The sequence below is a fragment of the Mauremys reevesii genome, linkage group 6, assembly GCF_016161935.1.
Source record: "Mauremys reevesii isolate NIE-2019 linkage group 6, ASM1616193v1, whole genome shotgun sequence".
NCBI classification, from domain to species: Eukaryota; Metazoa; Chordata; order Testudines; family Geoemydidae; genus Mauremys; species Mauremys reevesii.
This window is the reverse complement of record NC_052628.1, coordinates 21,974,180-21,995,098: the sequence shown is the minus strand read 5'-3', so window position 1 is coordinate 21,995,098 and position 20,919 is coordinate 21,974,180. Positions and strand designations below refer to the sequence as shown.

The 20,919-nt window shown below is 38.0% G+C and overlaps 1 protein-coding gene across 1 annotated transcript in view; it reads left to right on the top strand.

Moving 5' to 3' along the window:
• GOLPH3 (golgi phosphoprotein 3) overlaps positions 1-20,646 on the top strand; it is a 40,304-nt gene extending 19,658 nt beyond the window's left edge. The window contains exons 2-4 of the mRNA XM_039545406.1: positions 5,245-5,376; positions 11,430-11,544; positions 18,693-20,646. Of these exons, the coding sequence (XP_039401340.1) occupies positions 5,245-5,376; positions 11,430-11,544; positions 18,693-19,117 (672 nt within the window). The 3' untranslated portion in view covers positions 19,118-20,646. The remainder of the gene's footprint in view (positions 1-5,244; positions 5,377-11,429; positions 11,545-18,692) is intronic.
• The last annotated feature ends 273 nt before the right edge of the window (positions 20,647-20,919 follow it).

Sequence of the window (20,919 nt, the reverse complement as noted above, 5' to 3'; positions counted from 1 at the left end):
TTTATGGACTAGCAAGGTATAGGGACAGTTGGAAATCAATCTCAGCAGATAAAAGTACTCGTGCCAATAAACAGCAAGATGGAATTAGAACTAGCTGATCTGATACAGCTACAACAGTTGTGGCTTCCTGCCCACAATGGGGAGAAACCACTGTAGATTGCACTGGTTCAACTGGACCTGAATGAAACACTTTCTCAGGTTTACAACCACTTGGTACAAAGAATGCTTTCAAAATACCTGGCATAGCTTCTTTGTGTTTGTGTGGTTTGAAGATGTACAGGGAATACAAATTTACAGTGCTTCAAATGGTTGGTTGAAATGCTTTTTGACTAGTGCAGATAAGGACTTCAAAGGCTTGAAAAATTAAAGTTATTTTCCTGCCAACTTTGTCTTCATCTAGCACAATTTTTCTCTCATTTAAGTGAAGCAGAAACCAGCACATTTACTTATCTGTCTATGTGCCGTTGTGGAAGAGAACATAAATCTGCACAATTGAAGAGTAATGTTTTAGTTAACCGCTCACTGCAGAACCATAGGAGGAACTCGTATATGTTCTGGTGTCATATTAAAATGTGATGTAAAATAAAATACATTGAGAGAGTGATCTTTCCATAGTTAAGATCACAACCAGATTCCTGTATTAGCCTTATTTTTAGCTTCCTATAACTTTGGCTAGCAAAATTTTGTTTGACATGAAAATTGCCAGGTTCACTTTGAAGTCAAAGCTGAATTTTTCTATGTGATTTGAAGAAATCAGTGTAACAGTTCATTTACAGGTCATTAAAATAATACCTTGATTTGAAATGTTGACTTGCCATATAATATTGAACTCAGAGACATTTGTTCTAATACAGTCTTTCAGCAGAGAAAATTAGCCCTTCAATATTTTGCCCATTGAGACAGTTAAAATTCTTTTACCTTCTGCCGAGTAATTTTAAAATAAGGGTTTTAAAACTGGTTAGCAGACCTCTACAAAAAGTCTCAGAAGGTGGTGAAACAAGGCTTCCAAGGTAGGTTGTGGAATCCCCATCAATGGAGGTTTTTAAGAACAGGTTAAGCAAACAACTGTCAGGGATTTTCTAGGTTTACTTGATCCTGCCTCAGCGCAGGGGGATGGGCTTCATGACTTGTCAAGGTTCCTTATAGCCCTACACTTCTATGATTCTATAAGATGAGTAAATCAAGGATAGTTAGCAGTGTTTCTGGTGAGGGTTGTGTGAGTGGCAAGAATAGTACCATGTAATACTGCTCTGAGTTGTTCAATGTGATCTGATTTGAAAAAAAATATTGTTATAATGGTGACAAACACTTCTTCTCTTCCTCTTCTACTATACCAGGAGGTTTGAGTTAACTGCTTCCTGCTAAATCAGCCTTTTATGTGAATGTTTCTATTATCATGTGTGGTCATTGCTGTGAACTCAAATATGATCAGTGCTTCTGTCTGAATGCCATCAAAAGCCCAATTAATATGCCAGGTTTAAAATGTACAGAATGTTTTTTTATTTATTTGTTTTAAATACTCTCCTTGGTGACTGTGTTCATAGCACTGCAATCTGTGCTCCTTGAAACATGGTGCTACTTCACATGTGGGTCAACTACATTCTGTCTGAATCTTTCATCAAGGACTAATTAAAAAAAAAAAAAGAGAACTTAGGCGGTCTACCATTTTAATGTCTTCTAACCCTCTAGAGGGAGCATTGTAATCGTAACAAACAATAATTATCTTTTGATCAGTCTTTCAAGATCACTTAGGGTGACCAGATGTCCCGATTTTATAGGGACTGTCCTGATATTTGGGGCTTTTTCTTATATAGGCTCCTATTACCCTCACCTCCGTCCCGATTTTTCACACTTGCTGTCTGGTCACCCCAAGATCACTTAATTGAAAACTGTTACATGGTTAATTGCTTAACTCCTGTGCAGAAGTGTAGTCATGTATGGTTTTGGATTATTGCTGAAGTGGGGAAGTTTATATCTGTAGGGATTACTGTGGTAATAGTGAAACTAACTTCAACTGATCCAAACAATTAATTAAAAAAAAAAAATCAAGGTTCCTAAATGACAACTCTCTATAAAACACTAGGACTTAAAAGCAAGGAAATAAATAGTTATGAACCTCATGAGTCTTAAACTACCCACATCATAAACACATTTTTATCAAATATAAGGAAAAGCATATTTCATTGTGGCACAACATTAACTCCGGTCAGTGGGTTTTTGTTTCATTTCAATATCTATTTTTTCTTTCAAAGGATGCTGTTCAATGGGAAATACTAGTAGGAAGTGCCAGCAGAGAGCCTGAGACATAAGCCCTTGTATCAGAGGCCTGGTATGAAACAGGTCCCGCTCACAGAACAGGGCTTTTGTCTCAGGCTGTCTTCCTACTACAGTGCCATACTGATCAGGCCAGTAATCCATCTAGTCTAGTATCCTGCTTCTGACAGTGACCAGGACCAGATGTTTCAAAGCCCATAGTGGACAAGTTAAGGCATAACCTATCCATAAAAAAAGCTTCTTTCTAGCTCCCATTAGTTAGTGGTTGGCATATGCTCTTCAGCATTAGGTGGGTGGGGTTTTTTTGGTTTTTTTTTTTTAAATAAACTATAAAGATGTTTGTTTCATCTACTACAGTGGTGGGCAACCTGCAGCCTGCGGGCCACACATGGCCCATCAGGGTAAGCCTCTGGTGGGCCACCAGACCGATGGTTTACATTTGCACAGTCGCCTGCAGCTCCCAGCAGCCACAGTTCACCATTCCTGCAGCTCCCATTGGCTGGGAACAGCAAACTGCAGCCACTGGGAGCTGCATGCGGCCATGCAAATGTAAACAAACGGTCTGGCAGCCCGCCAGTGGCTTACCCTGATGGGCTGCAGGTTGCCCACCGCTGATCTAACAGCTGTGGATTTTGTCAATATTTATATAATATAAATATTCCTTTTTGAATCTTATTGAACCTTTGCTGCAATGAGTTCCACAGGTGCTTAATGCTCTGTTTATGTATAAAAACACTTTATTTTGTCATTTTTAATATTTTGATCAGTTGACAGAATTTTTGTTACTGTTTATAATTACTGTGAGAATAACGTATATTTAATTTAATTAAAAACTACATATTCGACATTAATGTATAGCAAAATCGTGAATGCACGCATGCACTCATTTTAGCTTGGTATAACTGTACACATTGACATATGATTTGAGAGCGATATAAAATCTCATGCTTCGTGGTTTAATCAAGTCTTTTTTGGGGGTTAGCATGAGACTTTCATGATTATCAGATTATCTCATATCTGCCTACTTGCACCTTCCTTTAAAACATCTGGTGCTTGCCAATGCTGAAGACAGGATGCTGGACCAGATGGACCATGAGTGTGATCCAATATGACTTTTCCTGTATTCCTTTGATTTTGTTTTTCTTCTAAAGGGTTTGGTTTTGTCCTATATTTTAAGTTTACTTATGAAAAATAGTATTATGGCCATGTTGACTGCTCTATAGTTAAAATCGAAGTTGGCTTCCCATCATAAGCTAGAATTTCAACTCCCCTCTCAAACTTTGGAAATGCATTCTTCTTTGCCTTCAAAATAAATACCACTTAAAAAATTAGTTTGGTTTGAAAATGGCCTACATTTGGTATTATCTTGAACTACTGTAAGTCAAAACACTTTAGACATGTGGTTTTCAAATTGACACTATTCCTTTAAAGTCATGACAAAAACTTAAGCAATGAGATGCACAGTTAGGAAGATTTTTTGAGTCATCTCTTCCATTTCTCCTATCTGTGCAGGACTTTTTCCTAAGCAGATAGCATAAAGATCACAGAAACCTAAGATAGTACTTTAGACTTGCTTTAGTTCATGAAACATCCTTAAATTGCTATCTTGTGGCATGTATAAATACTATTTTACAATAGGCTTCAAAAATACTTAGCCAGTTGTATTCAAACAGGAAACTAATGACTAGAAAAATAGCTAATTATGATAGAATTGGTTTGGAAAACAACTTTATTCAGTGTACGCAGAATAAAGTGTTGCATATAATTAGGGGTCTACCAGATTGATAGCTATGAAAATTGTGGCATGGACCGTGAAATCTGGTGTTTATATACTTTTTACCCTAGGGTAAAAGTATAGAAAAGGTACACAGCGTTTCTCAAACTGGGGGTCCCAACCCAAAAGGGCATCACAAGTCTACTGTGGAGGATGGGGGGTTGCAGTATTGCCCCCTTACTTCTGCGCTGCCTTCAGAGCTGGGCGCTTGGCCAGCAGCTGCCATTCTCTGAGCTGCTGGCTACGTGCCCAGCTCTGAAGGCAGCACCATTGCTAGCAGCAGCAGAGAAATAAGGGTGGCAGTATCATACCGTGCTACCTTCTGCGTTGCTGCTCATGGTGGCACTGCCTACAGAGCTGGGCACCTGACCAGCAGCCGCTACTTTCCAGCTTCCTAGCTCTGAAGGCAGCGCAGAGGTAAGGGTGGCAATGTAGCAATCCCCCTACAATAGGCTTGCAACCTCCTTTTGGGTCGGGACCCCCAGTTTGAGAAGCACTGCAGAGAAATCACATATTTTTTGCGGGTTGGTCACGGCATAAATAGCAAATTTCGCAGATGTATTACATGGCTATTTATGCTGTGACCAACTTGCAAAAAATGTGATTTTTCTGTGTTTTTAAGTAGATCCCTTCATATGATCTGGGATTGCTTATTGATTATTATGCATAATCATGCTATTTACATTAATAGCAGTCTGAAAGCCGGTATTAAGCATTTCATCAGGGCCTTTCTACTTACGAATGTAAATGTAATGTTAGCATTGCTCAGGAAACAGAAATTATACTATTCAACCAGTAGAGTGTCTAAATTAGACTACAACTTAAACTTCAAGGTCTGAAAAAATTAATTACAAAAGTAATTTATATATACTGCTTGTGCATATGTTTAACACAGCACACTAAAGATAACTAAAAAGTGTCATTTACTGCAATATTTGTGTTAATTTTCTAATGTTTCACCACTTTTCAAAGATAGACTTTGAGAAACCAATTAAATAAATCGGGGGGTAGATTTTCTTCCAGATTTTCTGTATCAAGTGGCGGGTGAAAAGCTAATTTTTCTAGGTTTGCAATAGTAGGGAGACGAAAATTGACCTTTGTCTGAAATTCTAAGATTTGACTAGAGAAGACAGCAAGCCTTTCTGTGTTCATGTCAGATGAAAAACTTTTGTTTAAAGTTGTCTTTCCTTCTGCAGGGTTACACATCTTTTTGGAATGATTGTATCTCCTCTGGGTTGCGTGGCTGCATGTTAATTGAATTGGCATTGAGAGGACGTCTTCAACTGGAGGCATGTGGAATGAGGCGCAAAAGTCTATTAACAAGAAAGGTAAGAGGAAGAGGCAAACAATCTTATTTTTTTCTGTATTGTTCTAAGTAATTGGCTAAGTGTAAAATACAATTTAAATACTGAAAAAAAAATCTTTTTCTGTACTGAGAGATGTTACCCAATCATGGTCAGGGCCCAAATGTGCTAAGGGCTGATTATGCTGTGTGTATATGCTTCAGCACCATCACTACTGTGAAGAACTTTTAAAAGGAGTTAATGAATTGATGTGCATAATTTGAAAAAAATTGAAACATCTGGGCCCCAATTTTGTAAAATACTTAAGTATGTGCCTAATGTAGCACATGATCAGTCTCACGGAAGCCAATGGGACTACTCAGATACTCTGAGCTGGGCACGTGCTTATGTACCTTATTGAATCAGGGCCCTAATTAAGCTAAAAATCTGAGTCAGTCTTTAATCCATCACTTTTGCACCTGGATTTTGCAGGTTTTAAATTAAAGTAACTCTTTGTGGAGATTCCTACAATACTTAGGGATTATTAATCAGAGCGGCGCTAATGGATATTTATAAAATCAAGTTATTGAAAAATGGTTAAATGTTGCTTTTTTACCATAAAATAAATTTACTTTTGTGGGCAGACTGCCCTGTCAGCATTATCTTTTGGTCAACTTTTCTTAAAGCAGAGTTTGAAAACTTTCCAAGCCTCCTCCCAACCTCCTCTACTTCTGAAGAATTGGACCTCTGTTCAGGCAGACAGACCTAACTACTGTTACGTCTAGTCCAGCAGTATTCAGCCTTAATTTGTTTGCACAGAATCTTCCCCCCCCCCTCAAAGCCTCATAGAGTTTCTTTGGTTTGTCAGACATTCAAGAATGTTTCTTAAAGGCTATATTTATTCTGGATCCTCATACCAATACTGTTTTTCTTCCTAGAATTTTGTTAACTGCTTTTAATGAGAATCTAAAAGATGTATTATGTGAAATGATATGAATATGTGCACATGTGCAATCAGGAATAAAAATCAAATAGCCATTTTGCATTTTATTTTGTTGTTGGTGTATTTAAAAAAAAATAAAATAAAAGAACTTGGAGTTAAAAGATGTTTCAGTCTTAGGTGATTTGTTTTTCTGGTGTTCGTTGCCGTTGAAAGAATACTTTTTTAGTCTCTATATTTCCATTTTTCCATATATGAAAGACTTAACTTAAAATGGATGAAAAGGTTATGCGGAGTTTTAGGAATAGTATAGCTAAAAGCCCTAAATGCTCATATTTAAAATGTTCATTCTTTCACATCTCATACTTACAGGGGCACTTTCAAGGTTCATTTGCTTAGAATTTGACCTACTTTTTGTTTGAAAGCCATCAATTCTTTATTCCATCAGAGTGGAGTGTGCATGCTTTTTACCAAAACAAATGCTAAAATATCAGCAACCGCATAATAAAAAGCACACTAGAACATCTTGAAGAAAGTAATTTATTTTGAGCTTTAAAGAGAGACTTAAATACTGTGGCAACAATATTTAAATCATGAGGCCTATTGAAATGGAGGGGCTAGTGGATTCAGTTTATAAATCTGATTTTGAAATGTAACAGATTAAAATCTGTGAAGTTTTGAGGATCCCCCAGACCAGTAAGGGATTCTGTCACCGCCTGCCTTGTAATTTTGGGTGCCTTAATGCTGTGCTGCAATGGCTCACTGCTGTGACTCCAGTAGCCAATCCACAAGCCTAAAAATTTCACCCTGGCTTCCACCAGCCTAGTGACTCTTTGCGGGGTAACCCCAACAGCGTTCCAGTCCTGAGTCTCTCCAAACACGTCTGCCCACAGTTCTGAACTACCAGTCATTTGGACTTTCCCCCTCTGGTTCATCATTCCCAAAGGTGTGAAAACAGCTCCATGTTATCAGTTTACTTTGACACATGCACTCCACACAGTTTGCACAAGAGACCTGCTTGGGTTAAAAAATAAACAAAAACGTTTAATAGAAAAATCACAGATTCAAAGATGAAATAATAAGGGAAAGCAAATGCATATAAATTACACAGAATAAACATAAAGCTGCAACTTCAGGCTTTATACTTCTATGTTAGATAAATTCACTTTTCTAATACCAGTTATCTATTACCTCTGAACAGTTTCTCAACATGCCCTCGAGTCCTAAGGGAGGATCCATCATTCACAGACAGTGCCCCACCTTCAAGACTGTCTGTGAGTTCTGGATAGCCTTCTCTTCAACCCTTTTTCTTTTTTAAGTGTTTGCAGGTTTTTTTCCTCTCAGACTATGGTGGTTCATGGTGGGGTGGGGGGGAATTCCCTCTTGACTGTAATGGTCCATCACTTGTCCTTTCCTGGGTTGTACCATGGATCATTATTTGTGTCTGACTTTGGGTAAACATCTGGCTGGGGAGGAGTACCTCCCTTCTTTCAGGTGTATTTGAAATTGTAGTACAGATTATGAGCATAGAATATTATGTATATACATGTATAGATTCACAACCACAGTCTTGCATCCAGCGAAGTGGGTATTCACCCACGAAAGCTCATGCTCCAAAACGTCTGTTAGTCTATAAGGTGCCACAGGACTCTTTGCTGCTTTTACAGATCCAGACTAACACGGCTACCCCTCTGATACTAGTCTGTATACGTATCTCATAATGACCATCAAGTTCAGAACATTACAAGCTTTCATAAAAGACATTACTCAACATATTTTTATGTACAATAACATTGTATACAAGCAGTTGATTCAGTTGCTTACTCTTTGGGGTTCAGACCGCCTGTTCTTCCCTGGGGGTGCCTGAACTCTGATTGTCAGCCACACAAGTTAAATATCGGTTGACTTCATTACCCTTCTTCTGAGCAAAAGTAATTTTCTTTATGGACATATTGAGACCCTCTAATATGTTTATAATCTTTTTCATTATAAATGTCAAAGGTCTTATCTTTCCATTCTCCTAACAAAGGCCGCATTCACTCCATGTGATGGGGGTTCAAAATGGTGTTCTATTTAGGCAGGTTTTTAAATTTAGGTGGTGCTCTCAGCCCAGGCCACTTCAGTCCAATCAAATCCCCAGATTGTTGTCATTCTGCATCAATGTACTTGTGGTTCTCCTAGAATCATGTGGCCACAGAACTGCTTAACCTTGCATGTCAGGAATCAAATATCTGCTGCCAGCCTCGTTTCGGATATTCATGTTACTTACTGCTCCCAAGACAGTTTGTTGAATCAGGAATTATATATGGCAGCAGTCTCTCTCTTGGCCCCCTCAATATTTCTCATATTGTTGCATACAAGTAAATATGGAGGTGATGGGTCTGAGCTGAGAGTAACTGGATGTTCAAGTAGGTTTTAAGGCATCCCATTCCTACACTTGATCAACAGAGACCAATCCATAATCCACTAGTGGGAGACTTTCAAGTGACTTCCTTGGGCATTGGAGTAGGTTTGAGGAAAGCACACACTTGTTCAGGTCAGGCAGTCCTTTGGAATTAGGAAAGGAGAATGAGCTGAGCAAAATAAATCATAAGTGTGTGCTGCTCAGTGCAGGGCAAGGGGAGGTAGATTGTAATATACACTTTAAATCAGAGGTTCCCAAACTGGGGGACATGCCCCCCTAGAGGGGCACGGAGGAATGTTGCAGGAGGTATGGCTGGGGCCCAGGCAGCCCCCCTTCCCCGGAGGAGACAAGGAGGGAGTGCCACACAGCTCCGCTCCTGGCCAGAGCTCTGGCTGCTGGCTGCAGCTGCCAGCCCTGTGCCCAGGACCCTCCCATCTTCTGGCCCTGCGGCTGCTGGCCCGGGGCCCCGGCTCCCAGCTCCCAACCTTGGCCCATGGCTGGGGCTCTGTCTGTGGCTTCTCCCACGCGGCCCTGCTCCTGGCCCCGGCTGGGGGTGGGGTGGGGGGCAGACAAGTACAGCGGGAGGGATGTGACCCTGAAAACTTTGGGGACCACTGCTTTAAATAATTTATATTTACATTAAAAATTACTGATCTGTAGGTGGGGAGCATACATAACTGGTTGTTACAGAAACTGTAAACTTCATGTTCTCTGTCTTTAGTAATCATGGTTTGCTGTGCTCCCAAAAAGTGTGGTACTTTTTATCACAAGCCACTTCCATTTATTCTTCTACATAATGTCCCAAAACAAAAATGATTTGATAGGAAAATGCAACTGTCAAATGTTAAGCAAGAGCATAAAGCAGACTTAAATGCTAAATTTGGAGTTAAATACTGCAAAATCTAACTTGCAAATTCATGGACTCTGCTAACCTTAAGGATGTCAGCATCAGAATGATAGTTATCATTATTGGCAAGTCTCATGATTTTATTGCGAGTCTTTTGATATGTTGGTGTTTCATCTAAAGCCTCAAATCTTGGAGACAACTGTTTGTGTAAGAATCAGCTTTCATTTAAAAAAAAAATAGGTTTCTTATCCCAATTGTGGAGAAAAAGTTGAAAACGTGACCCAGCTGCACCCTGAAAGGTCAGAAACCAAAAGGCAAGTAAAAAGAACCCAATATGTTATAATTAAAAAAAAAAATGGGGGAGGAGGGGAAGACAACTCCATAATTTTTGAATATTTAGGATTGGCAGCATTGAGTCAGACACCCATAAGCAAGTGGATTACCAGACTGAGAGGTCCATACAGTGAGGAACTTGCTTAAAGAGGAGAAGTTTCATATTTAGTACCACTCAACTCCAAAGCAGCACTGCTGCGTTATAGAAAATCAGCAGTCGAACTTCAATAAAACAGAAGTATGCATACTCAGCTTCAGGATATGAGATGTAACCAATAGATAGGAACCTAGTCCAAATAATATTGGCTATCAAAATTACAGAAAGACACATTTGGCAAGAAAGTTAGTGGCCATTAGCTTTGAAAATCAGGCCTTAATCTCTCTCTGCCTTAGTTCACCAGACTAAAATAGATTTCTCCCTTGTGGGCACTTGGTGCTATGATTGACTTCCCGAGATCATTTCCCCATTTAGCAGTGTGGAAAGTGCAGGGTGGTCCTGACCTCCAGGTTGAAAACCTAAGTCAAATTCAGTCCCTAAAAAGAGACATTTAGAGCAGGCCAGTGATGGTCTGTGAAGTGTGCTGCAAGGGCAGAAACACATTAAGGAGATCTCCAGAAGAGAGAAGAAAGAGAGGGTGATTGGGATTGCCCAGCTGCTTGCTTCCATGTAACAGTGCACTGTGTAATCCAATTAACTTCCCCTTGAGCGGAAAACTGGAGAGTAAGAAACAGTTACAAGCAGGTCCCAGTATAGCAGGGAGACAAAGGAAAATAATGATGGGAAACTTGCTGGTAAATGGCAAATTATGATAAAATACTCCATTTTGAGACATAATGGAAAAATACCTGATTCCATGGCCACAGAATAACAGAGTCCATGGAGCTTTGATAGAGATGAATGGAGCAATTTACATTTCATAGAGCTGCTAATTCAGGCTGGTGCTGCTGTATCAGGTTGTTATGGAAGAGAGTGAATTGCAACTGGTGGGAGACCACAACGAAACTTTGATGGATAGTTACCTGCTGAAATATCAATTCTAAAAATTGAAGTGCTGAGGGGTGAAAACATTGTCTAAGTTAAGCAATAAAGCTTACTTTGGATGGTTCAGTAAGTCTGACTAATTAAACTTAATCAGAGATTCTCTTTACATAATTAAGTTTCAAAGTTGGGAACAGTATTTGTAAAGTCTGTCTATAAATGATTATACTTGATAATTACACAGTACTTACTTTTCACAGTTAAATTCTTGGCGGCCTTAATTTTTTGTACAGCAGAAGTACAAACTGGGAGTCACCAGGTATGGTAAAATTAGGTTTTAACTAAAGCTCCCTTGCAGGTTCTTCAGAGAGAGAGAAAATTGTTGGTGGTTTATAAATTGGGTTTAAATTGTTTCAAAGAGGATGTTCCTGATCAAGATGTAATGTGCACTGTTGAAAATTGCAGATCAAATGTAATAGTGTTGTGTGGTATTAAGGCGTATGTTCCCAGTTTTTATCCTAGATGTTTAAGGTGTATAAAAGGAGATGAAAATACAGAAGGATGATGTGTAATGCATTCTTTTACTTGCCATCAGGTGATCTGCAAGTCAGATGCTCCCACAGGGGATGTTCTACTTGATGAAGCTCTGAAGCACATTAAGGAAACCCAGCCTCCTGAAACAGTACAAAACTGGATTGAACTGCTTAGTGGTAAGATGTCAACATAGGATTTTTAAATGTTTAAAAAAATAATTCTCGTTAACTGTCATCACTGGATTAGAGGAAATATTGTAAGCTTCTTGGGGAAGTGACTGATCCTTGGTGTGTTGCAGCACTTATCAAATGAGGCCAGTTGGATAATACAAGTAACTGCTGGTATTGGCTTAACTAGATAGAAGATGTAAAATTTGGGGATACTAATTGCCTGGCACATAAGATTTTGAGGAATAGTAAGCCAAAATATTTGGGACTACCACATCTCCTCTGTTGAGAAATAACAGCTGAATCCACAATAACAGAAGCCTTCCTCTCCAAGTTATAAGAGCCTTTTCCCTCTTATCTGGAAGCAGGGATCGCTTCAGTTCAGGTTACATCCTTATAGTTTACTGTTCACGTCCTCCAAAGATCTTGCCCACATCCTCCAGTGAAAAAATGGAAGTGAGGAATTGATATTTCAAATTTAAAACAAGGACATAATTAAATTGAAGATTTTATAAATCAAAACAAGCCCACGACTTTCTTTACTTTTTGTTTCAGAATTCACCGTTCAGAGAAACTTTATAAAATATTTTGAAATTTGACTAGAACTGACTACTCTGATTAATCTCTTCAGAATGAAGGATGCAAGACGACGTATTTGGGCACAATTGCTTTGATACAGTTCCACAAACAGGTTTTAAGAGATGGAATGCAAGTTAGATTATACCATTACTGAAGAAAATGTTAATTGCAAGTACACTTAAATCCATGACAGTTGTTCTCCACATAGTGCATCAGCTGCACTGAAATGAAAAGGGAATTCTACCACTGAATGATGATCATCTTGTTTTATGCAGTGCCTTTCCATCTCAGTGTAGCAAGACTCATTACAAAGTTGTTTGTCTGCAGGATGGATGAATTTAAATCAAAATGATTTAAATTTCCAGTTTCAGTCATGATTTAAATCAGCAAGCAGGGAACCTTGATTTTAATAATTTGTTTTTAATCTTGTTTCACTTTTGTATTTTTTAGGAATTTTCCTAAAAAATGGTTCATTCTCATTGGTTGGTATAACCATTGAAATTTGTTGATTTGCAAACATTAAATAGCCTTTATTCTAAATATGGTACTAATTTTTGCTAACCAGGGGATACTCTTTCAATACTCGTTTATTTAAGCAATGAATGATACATTTCATAATTGCTAGATGATATTTTACTCAGGATTTGTCAAGCTGTATTTGGATGGAAATTAGAATTCAATTAAAAATATGCAAAAACCTGTTTTAAAATTGTTTTATATTAGTAAAATAAAACTACTTTGTATACACAAGGGAAAAAATAAGTTTACAAGAACATGTTTTGCATTTTAAACTAATTTATTAAACAAAGGAAGTATTAACTGTAGTTAGTGAATTGACTGTTTTCTGGTCACCAAGTGCCAGATTTTCAAAAATATTTGTGCCTAAAAATGCAGATGGATGCCTAATGGGATTTTCAAAAGTAACAAGGTGTCTAACTCACATCAAATGAAGATGAAATCAACATGAAACCTGCTTAGACATTGTTTAAAAATCCCACTGGCATCTGTTTGCATTATTAGTGGTCTGTCTTTAAAAATCTGGCCCCATAACCTTTAAGTTTTTAGAATTGGTGGATCTCACCTCCCACCTCCTTGATTTTATTCATTGACTAAAAAAGGAACATGACTATAGAGGATCAGGCCAATGGTCCATCTCACCCAGTATTCTGTCTTGTGACAATGGCTGGTGCAAGATGCTTCAGAGGGAATGAACAGAACAGGGCAATTATCAAGTGATCCGATCCATTCCCTGTCATCCAGCCCCAGTTTCTGTTAGTCAGAGTTTTAGGGACTCCCAGAGCATGTGGTTGCATCCCTGATTATCTTGGCTAATAGCCGTTGGTGGACTTATCCTCTATGAACTTACCTAATTCTTTTTTGAACCCAATTATACTTTTGGCCCTCACAGCATCCCCTGGCAATGAATTCTACAGGTTGACTGTGCGTTGTGTGAAGAATTACTTCCTTATGTTTGTTTTAAACCTACTGCCTATCAACTTCATTTGGTAACTCCTCGTTCTCGTGTTATGTGAAGGGGTAAATAACACTTCCCTATTCACTTTCTTTACTCTATTCATGATTTTATAAACCTGTATCAGATTCCCCCCTTAGTGGTCTCTCTTCCAAGCTTGAATGGTCCCAGTGTTTTTAATCTCTCCTCATATGGAAATTATTTCATACTTCTAATAATTTTTGTTGCCCTTCTCTGTACTTTTTCCAATTCTAATATATCTTTTTAGAAATGAAGCAACCAGAACTGCACTCAGTATTCAAGGTGTGGGTGTACATTGGATTTATATAGTGCCATTATGATATTTCTTGTTTTATTATCTGTCCCATTCCTAATGGTTTCTAACATTCTGTTCACGTTTTTGACTGCCGTTGCACATTGAGCAGATGTTTTCAGAGAACTCTGCACAGTGACTCCAAGATCTTTTTCCTGAATGGTAACAGCTAATTTAGACCCAGCACCATTTTGTATGTATAGTTGAGATTATGTTTTCCAATGTGCGTTACTTTGCACTTACTAACTTTGAATTTAATCTGCTGTTTTGTCACCCAGTTTTGAGAGGTCCCTTTGTAACACTTCATAGTCAGTTTTGGACTTACCTATCTTGAGTGATTTTATAGCCTCTGCAGACTTCGCCACCTTACTATTTACCCCATTTTCCAAATCATTTATGAATATGTTGAACAGCACTGGTCCCAGTACAGATCCTCAGGGAATCCCACTGCTTTCCTCTCTCCAATGTGAAAACTGATCATTTATTCCTACCCTTTGTTTCTTGTCTTTTTAACCAGTTACTGATCCATGAGTGGAATTTCCCTCTTATCCCATGACTGCTTACTTTGCGTAAGAGCCTTTGGTGAGGGACCTTGTCAAAGACTTTCTGAAAGTCCAGCCAAGTACAGTATATCCAGTGGATCACCCTTGTCCACATGCTTATTGACACCATCAAAGATTTCTGATAGGTTGGTGAGGCATGATTTCCCTTTACAAAAGCCATGTTGACTCTCCCCAAACATATTGTATTCATCTGTGTCTGATAATTCTGTTCTTTACTATAGTTTCACCCAATTTGCATTGTACTGAAGTTAGGCTTACTGGCCTATAATTGCCAGACTTGCCCCTGGAGCCTATTTAAAAAGTTGGCATTACATTAGCTATCCTCCAGTCATCTGCTACAGAGGGTGATTTAAATGATAGGTTACATACTACAGTTAATTGTTCTGCAATTTCATATCTGAGTTCCTTTGGAACTCAAGTGAATACCATTTGGTTCTGGGTATTTATTACTGTTTAACTTACAGTTTGCTCCAAAATCTCCTCTATTGACACTTCATTCTGGAACAGTTCCTCAGATTTGTTACCTAAAAAGAATGGCTTATGTGTGAAAATCTCCCTCTCATCCTCTGCAGTGAAGACCCATGCAAAGAATTCGTTTAGCTTCTCTGCAAGGGCCTTGTCTTCCTTGAGTGCTCCTTTAGCATGTGGATCATCCAGTGGTCATATTGATTGTTTGGCAGGCTTTCTGCTTCGGGTATATTTACATTTTTTTTTATGTTAGGGTTTTTTTTCATCTTTTGCTAGTTGCTTTTCAAATTTGTTTTTGGCCTGCCTAATTATACTTTTACACTTGACTTTCCAGAGTTTATGCTTCTTTCTATTTTCCTCTGTAAGATTTGATTTCTGATTTTTAAAGGATATCTTTTTGCCTCTAACTGCCTCTTTTACTCTGTTCAGTCACAATGGCAGCCTCTGTTGTGTTGTTTTAAAATTATTTCCATGCAGCTTGCAGACATTTTACTCTTGTGACTGTTCCTTTTAATTTCCATTTAACTAGATTCCTCATATAGTAGTTCCCCTTTTTGAGGTTAAATGCTACTGTGGTGGATTTCTTTCCTCCCTCCTCCCCCCAGAAAGATGTTAAATTGAATTACATTGTGGCTGCTTTTACTAAGCAGGTCAGCTCTATTCACCTCTTGAACCAGATCCTGTGTGCCACTTAGGACTAAAAAAGTTTTCTTGCTTTTTCAACTCCAAACTGGTTTCTCAATTTTGAATGAAATAGTCCACATGAAGAAAATAATATTCTCTTTGCACCAGCTGCTAGCAAACTGAAACCAAAAGTAATGAAGGCAAAAGGTTCTCTGCACTGTAGAAACGAAAAGTACTTATATTTGTAAAAATGTAAATGCCAGCATTTGCTCTATTATAAAGACTGAAAATAATATAGATACTTAATGCAGTATGGAACGTTGTGACGTATTTATAAAACTTGAGTTAACCTCAAATATGATGTTCCCCCTGATTCTATATATAAATTAAAAAATCAGCACCCTCCAACTCATTAAAATTTGAGGCAGGTTCATTGATGCAACATATTTTATTTAAATTATTTGACTAGAATATAGTAAAATTATGCCTTAATATAAATTGTCATAATTTCAATTTAATTTTAAACAAGTTTGTTAAACAAAGAAAAATGTATTTAAATTAAATGTATCTGATTTTTTAAAATCATCTCTTTTTATCCGCCCTGTTTGTCTCTGTTACTTCACCCAGAATGGAAATGAAATGCAGCTACTCTTACATGGATTGTAGCTGTTGTAGAACAATGCAGAGCAACACTATGTAGTTTAGAAAAGAAAGTGAAGAAAACGACTGTGTTCAATGGAAACTACAACATGACTTACGGACAGGCAGAATGAAGTTAGAGGGCTAAAATCAGTGTTCCCTTTAGATTGCCCCCTCTCCGCACTCCCCCCCCCCCTTCTGTATAGCACAAATAAATCGGATCAATATTTAAATTAGAGTGGAGTCTCATTCCCTTCCTTCCTTCCTTCCCTCTTCACTGATTCACCTTTTCTCCCACTTCATTTCATACTTGACATTCATTATCACTATCACTTCTCTCTCCTCTCTTTCACTGTGCATGAATTAATGGGAGACGGAAAGAAAGGAGAAGAGGGGAAAGAACAGTTTTGTGGTTTAGTAGGAATTCTGGTTAACAGCCCCCTAATCTTGCAAATATTTCTAGAGCTTGCTTTTCTTATCATATTAGCACACTGCCCGTTTCCCCATGCTGAGCGTACTAGGCCAGTCCTGATTCAAAGGTCATGTAATGTGTCACCAACACTCTAGGTTTTCCTTTAAGGTCTCATCCATATTTTGACCTGGTTTGACCCTTCTGAGCTTTGAGCTCACAGCCTAAGGTGGATATGGGTGAAAGCTAGATCAATCCTTTATTTATACTCTGTTATTTGGTGGCTGGTTTTGGGGTAGGATTTGGGAATCCTTGGTTTGTGACATCTTCCAGAGCCATCATGGAAGTGCAAATTAGGCCATTTTAAGGCAATGTTTTTCAAGCAGGCGTGGTTCCTAAGGTGATCCCTAGGGAAAGCAGCCTACAGAACAAGCAAACTTCTGTCAGAACATCCACTGTTTCTGAAAATACAACCACGTCTAAATCTCTAGTAGTGCAGTTCCGTGTAGTTGGACACAAGGTGTCACCAAACTACTCATTTTATTAGCACCAACAATCTACATCTGAATAGTACAAACACCTAAAAAAGCAAGGAAACAATTAGCTAATATTCCCTACTTACTTTCTCTTAACTGTGATCCATTATTTAGACACAGTTTCAGGACCCACCGGAGGAAACCACGTTGAATCAGGCAGGGCTGGTAGAGAGCCCTGTGTCATTCACTAGGCAATAATGTGCATGCTGAAGGAGTCATACGTTCACAGGATCTTTGAGTCACATATAGAACTTCACAGTCAGTTTTTGATTACATTTGTAACTTACTGTATATACATGTGCAGCACACGCTGTGTTTCCTTGAAATGTTCTGAAGGAATTACACCTACTACAATTTAAACATATTTTTATTGTGTGCATATATATGCAAAATGGCATTTTCAAAGGCCTGTAACTTGCCAAATCGGAACATTTGTCATAGAAATGTACGAAAGCCCTTATGAAGAAGAGCCACCTCCATGCCAAATTTTTAACTTTCATCTCCTTGCTGGCTTTTCCAAAAGAGAGAGATTTTTTTATATGAGGGAAACTTTTTTTTTTTGGTTTGTTTTTGGGTCTTTCTTTCTTTCTTTCTTTCTTTCTCAACAATTTCACCTTCAACAGACTAGACATCTAAAATTTCAGCCCACAAGATGAAAGCTTAAGCAGATTATGAGTGACTAAAAACAAGAGTTAAATTGAAATGTTTGTCAATCTTAGCTAAGCAGTAGCCATTGCTGTAATACTCTGCACTTATTTACATGGTTTTACCCAAAATATTTAAGGTTAAGTTAAAATACTTTTTAAAATTTTGTTCTTCTTTAACAATGTGTTTGGAAATGCCTTTCCTTATTTCATGTAAACATCATAGCTTTCTTCAGGCATTATAAGAAGACGTATAGTAGAGGGTAGATGGTCACTTTTATCTCAGATTTGTCTACAAAAAGGAAATGAGTATAAAACTAACTGGATAAAGCAATTAGAAGGATATCTGGGATAAGAATCAGCATTAGCACAACTTTGTGGCAAAAAGAATGGCAATGGCTGAAAATGACAGTTTCCCAGCCTTTTCAAGTGGCAGTGCTGGAAATGGACAACTGGGAAAGATTGGAGAGACATTTTCTTCACTAAGAATTATTTTTATTCATTGTTTTCCTCTTTCTTCTCCACTTTCCATGGTTTTCTTACATACATAAGTGATGACAAATATATAGTTTTGTTTTAGTTTAGTTTAGTTTTATATATAGATAACAAAGTCATCACTTAGCTTGCATTTCACCTTCAACAGAGTGAAAACAAACCAGCTACATGTTTTATGTAAGTTTGAGTGCCCTGTTGTTCAGGGAGGCACTCTTACGTTCCACTGGTCTAAGCCTATATCTGCTGGCCAGAGGTTAGAAGAGAGCTGCCAGTAGTATGGCATCTTTCTGCACTAAGTCACCATATTAATTGAAGCCTTTATTTCTGCACTACAGAAAAAAAGTAAACACTTATCCTTGTTAATAGTCAAGGTAGGAGCTAAACCTTGATTAACTGATATTTTGTTTCTTTTTTAGGTGAGACATGGAACCCATTAAAATTGCACTACCAGTTACGAAATGTGCGTGAACGATTAGCTAAAAACCTAGTGGAAAAAGGTGTATTGACGACAGAGAAACAGAACTTCCTTCTTTTTGACATGACTACCCACCCTCTCACCAACAACAATATAAAACAGCGCCTCATCAAGAAAGTTCAAGAAGCAGTTCTTGACAAATGGGTGAATGACCCTCACCGCATGGACAAGCGCTTGCTGGCTCTCATTTACTTAGCCCATGCTTCAGATGTCCTTGAGAACGCTTTTGCCCCCCTACTGGATGAGCAGTATGATTTAGCCACAAAGAGAGTGCGGCAGCTCCTGGATTTAGACCCTGAAGTTGAATGTCTGAAGGCCAACACAAATGAGGTCCTCTGGGCTGTTGTAGCTGCCTTCACAAAATAACTGCGATCATATTGAAGTGTTCTTCTTTCTTCATGTAACGCAGTTGTTTCTCTTCTATTGACTATTCATGTTTTCTGTAATTTGTACCTTCTCACATGATGAATCAGCTCTTGTTTCACAGGAATGATAGGTGGTGTATTCCCTCTCCCTTTGTGTATCTGTATACGGATTCTGCTGGTACAAGAGACTTTCCTGTTTAAAAAACGTTTTGCTGCCATATTGGCATTCCATTCCCTATTAAATTACAGTTACCTGAAAATCTTAGTTTAATCCATTTTTCACTCTTTGGTTGCTGGAATGGTTTAACTTGGAAAGCACCTCAAGGAAGAAATGTGCATGCACTGTTGGATCACCAAGTCTCGGGTTGATGCAGATGTGTACACGTGTCAGTAGCATTCTGCCATGCCGTTCATACAAAAGTCACAAAAAGGCCTTTTAAATCACCAAAGTTAAATATTGAAGTGTCTATCAGGACATTTTATATATAGACATTGGTTCAAATGTGCTTAACAAAATTATTTTAAAATTAGAATATCCATTAAACATCTCCGTAAATAGTTAATGCAAAATGCCCCCTAAGTTTTACCTCTCATGTAAATCTCTTGTGTACTTAACATTTTGTTATATTACAACTCTGAATTACGAGGCTAGTGTAGACAGGTCCAGTTGTTTCACAAAGCAGTTTTGGGATGGGATACATTCCATTATATTCTGTATATAGTTTGAATTGTATATTAACAGCCCCCCATCTTTGTATTTTGCAAGATTTAATTAGTTGTACACCTGTGCCCCTTACTTGCTTTCAGCCATTGCCATTGGATGGACAGATGGGCCTCTTATAAAGAGCATGTGTGTGAACTCTGTGTGTTCCCAGTGTCTATGGAATTGTACCATCCGGGTACAACTCAGCCTACGCATCGCCTTTGATAATATTTGTTGTATGGAAAGGAGACCAGTTGCCATCATTGTTTATATTATTTCTGTGTGGAAGAGGCTTGTGACCAGTACAGTTCTTGAGTGCAGTTTTTCATTTTGTTTGTACACAAGTTAATGTTTGTCTCTTAAATGTCATAATCTACTTACACTTAAAAAAATCAAATGTCAAACTAGGAGGTCTTTGCATGTAAATTGTTAGCAAGTAATGACTACAGTTCAGATGACTAAGATTTCTGTAATGGGAAGCTCTACTATGTTCATTATTTTATGTACAATTATGTTCATTAGCACAATGTAAAAAATACAAACTTTGGCTTTTTAAAGTTTATTACCTCTTTACCACTGCTTGTTATCTGCCACTGGTTTCACAGTGTAAATATTACGCATTGAGCAAATTAAACATTTTTTTTTCTCATAACGTGCATACTAATAGTGGGGCTTACAGGTGTTTAGAAACTTTTTGGTTAACATTCAGAGCAAAAATACTAAGTGGTGTATAACTGTAGAGTTGAAGTTTAAGGGATCCCTAATCTGTATACTAGCTTTTTACCTACAGTAAATAAACTATGATCTTGAAAGTGCCTGAAACAGAGCAAGCATGTCATTTGTGTTTTGTGTTAACTAGAAAAATCTTATTTTGAGTTGGAAGTTTTAGTTGATATCCCTTTTATTGGAAGGAGATTGTTTGTTTTCACATTGTGAATGAAATACTGAATTGTTATTGACAGTGTTAGTGTCTCTTGTGTCCTGTAGATTTGGGTGACTGGTATAAGACAATCTAAAGCTGGGTAAAAGAATGCAGTCGTATGTGTCACTGGTAGACCTCTCAAAGTGGAAGAGCACTGCTTTTCAGCCTAGCCTTAACT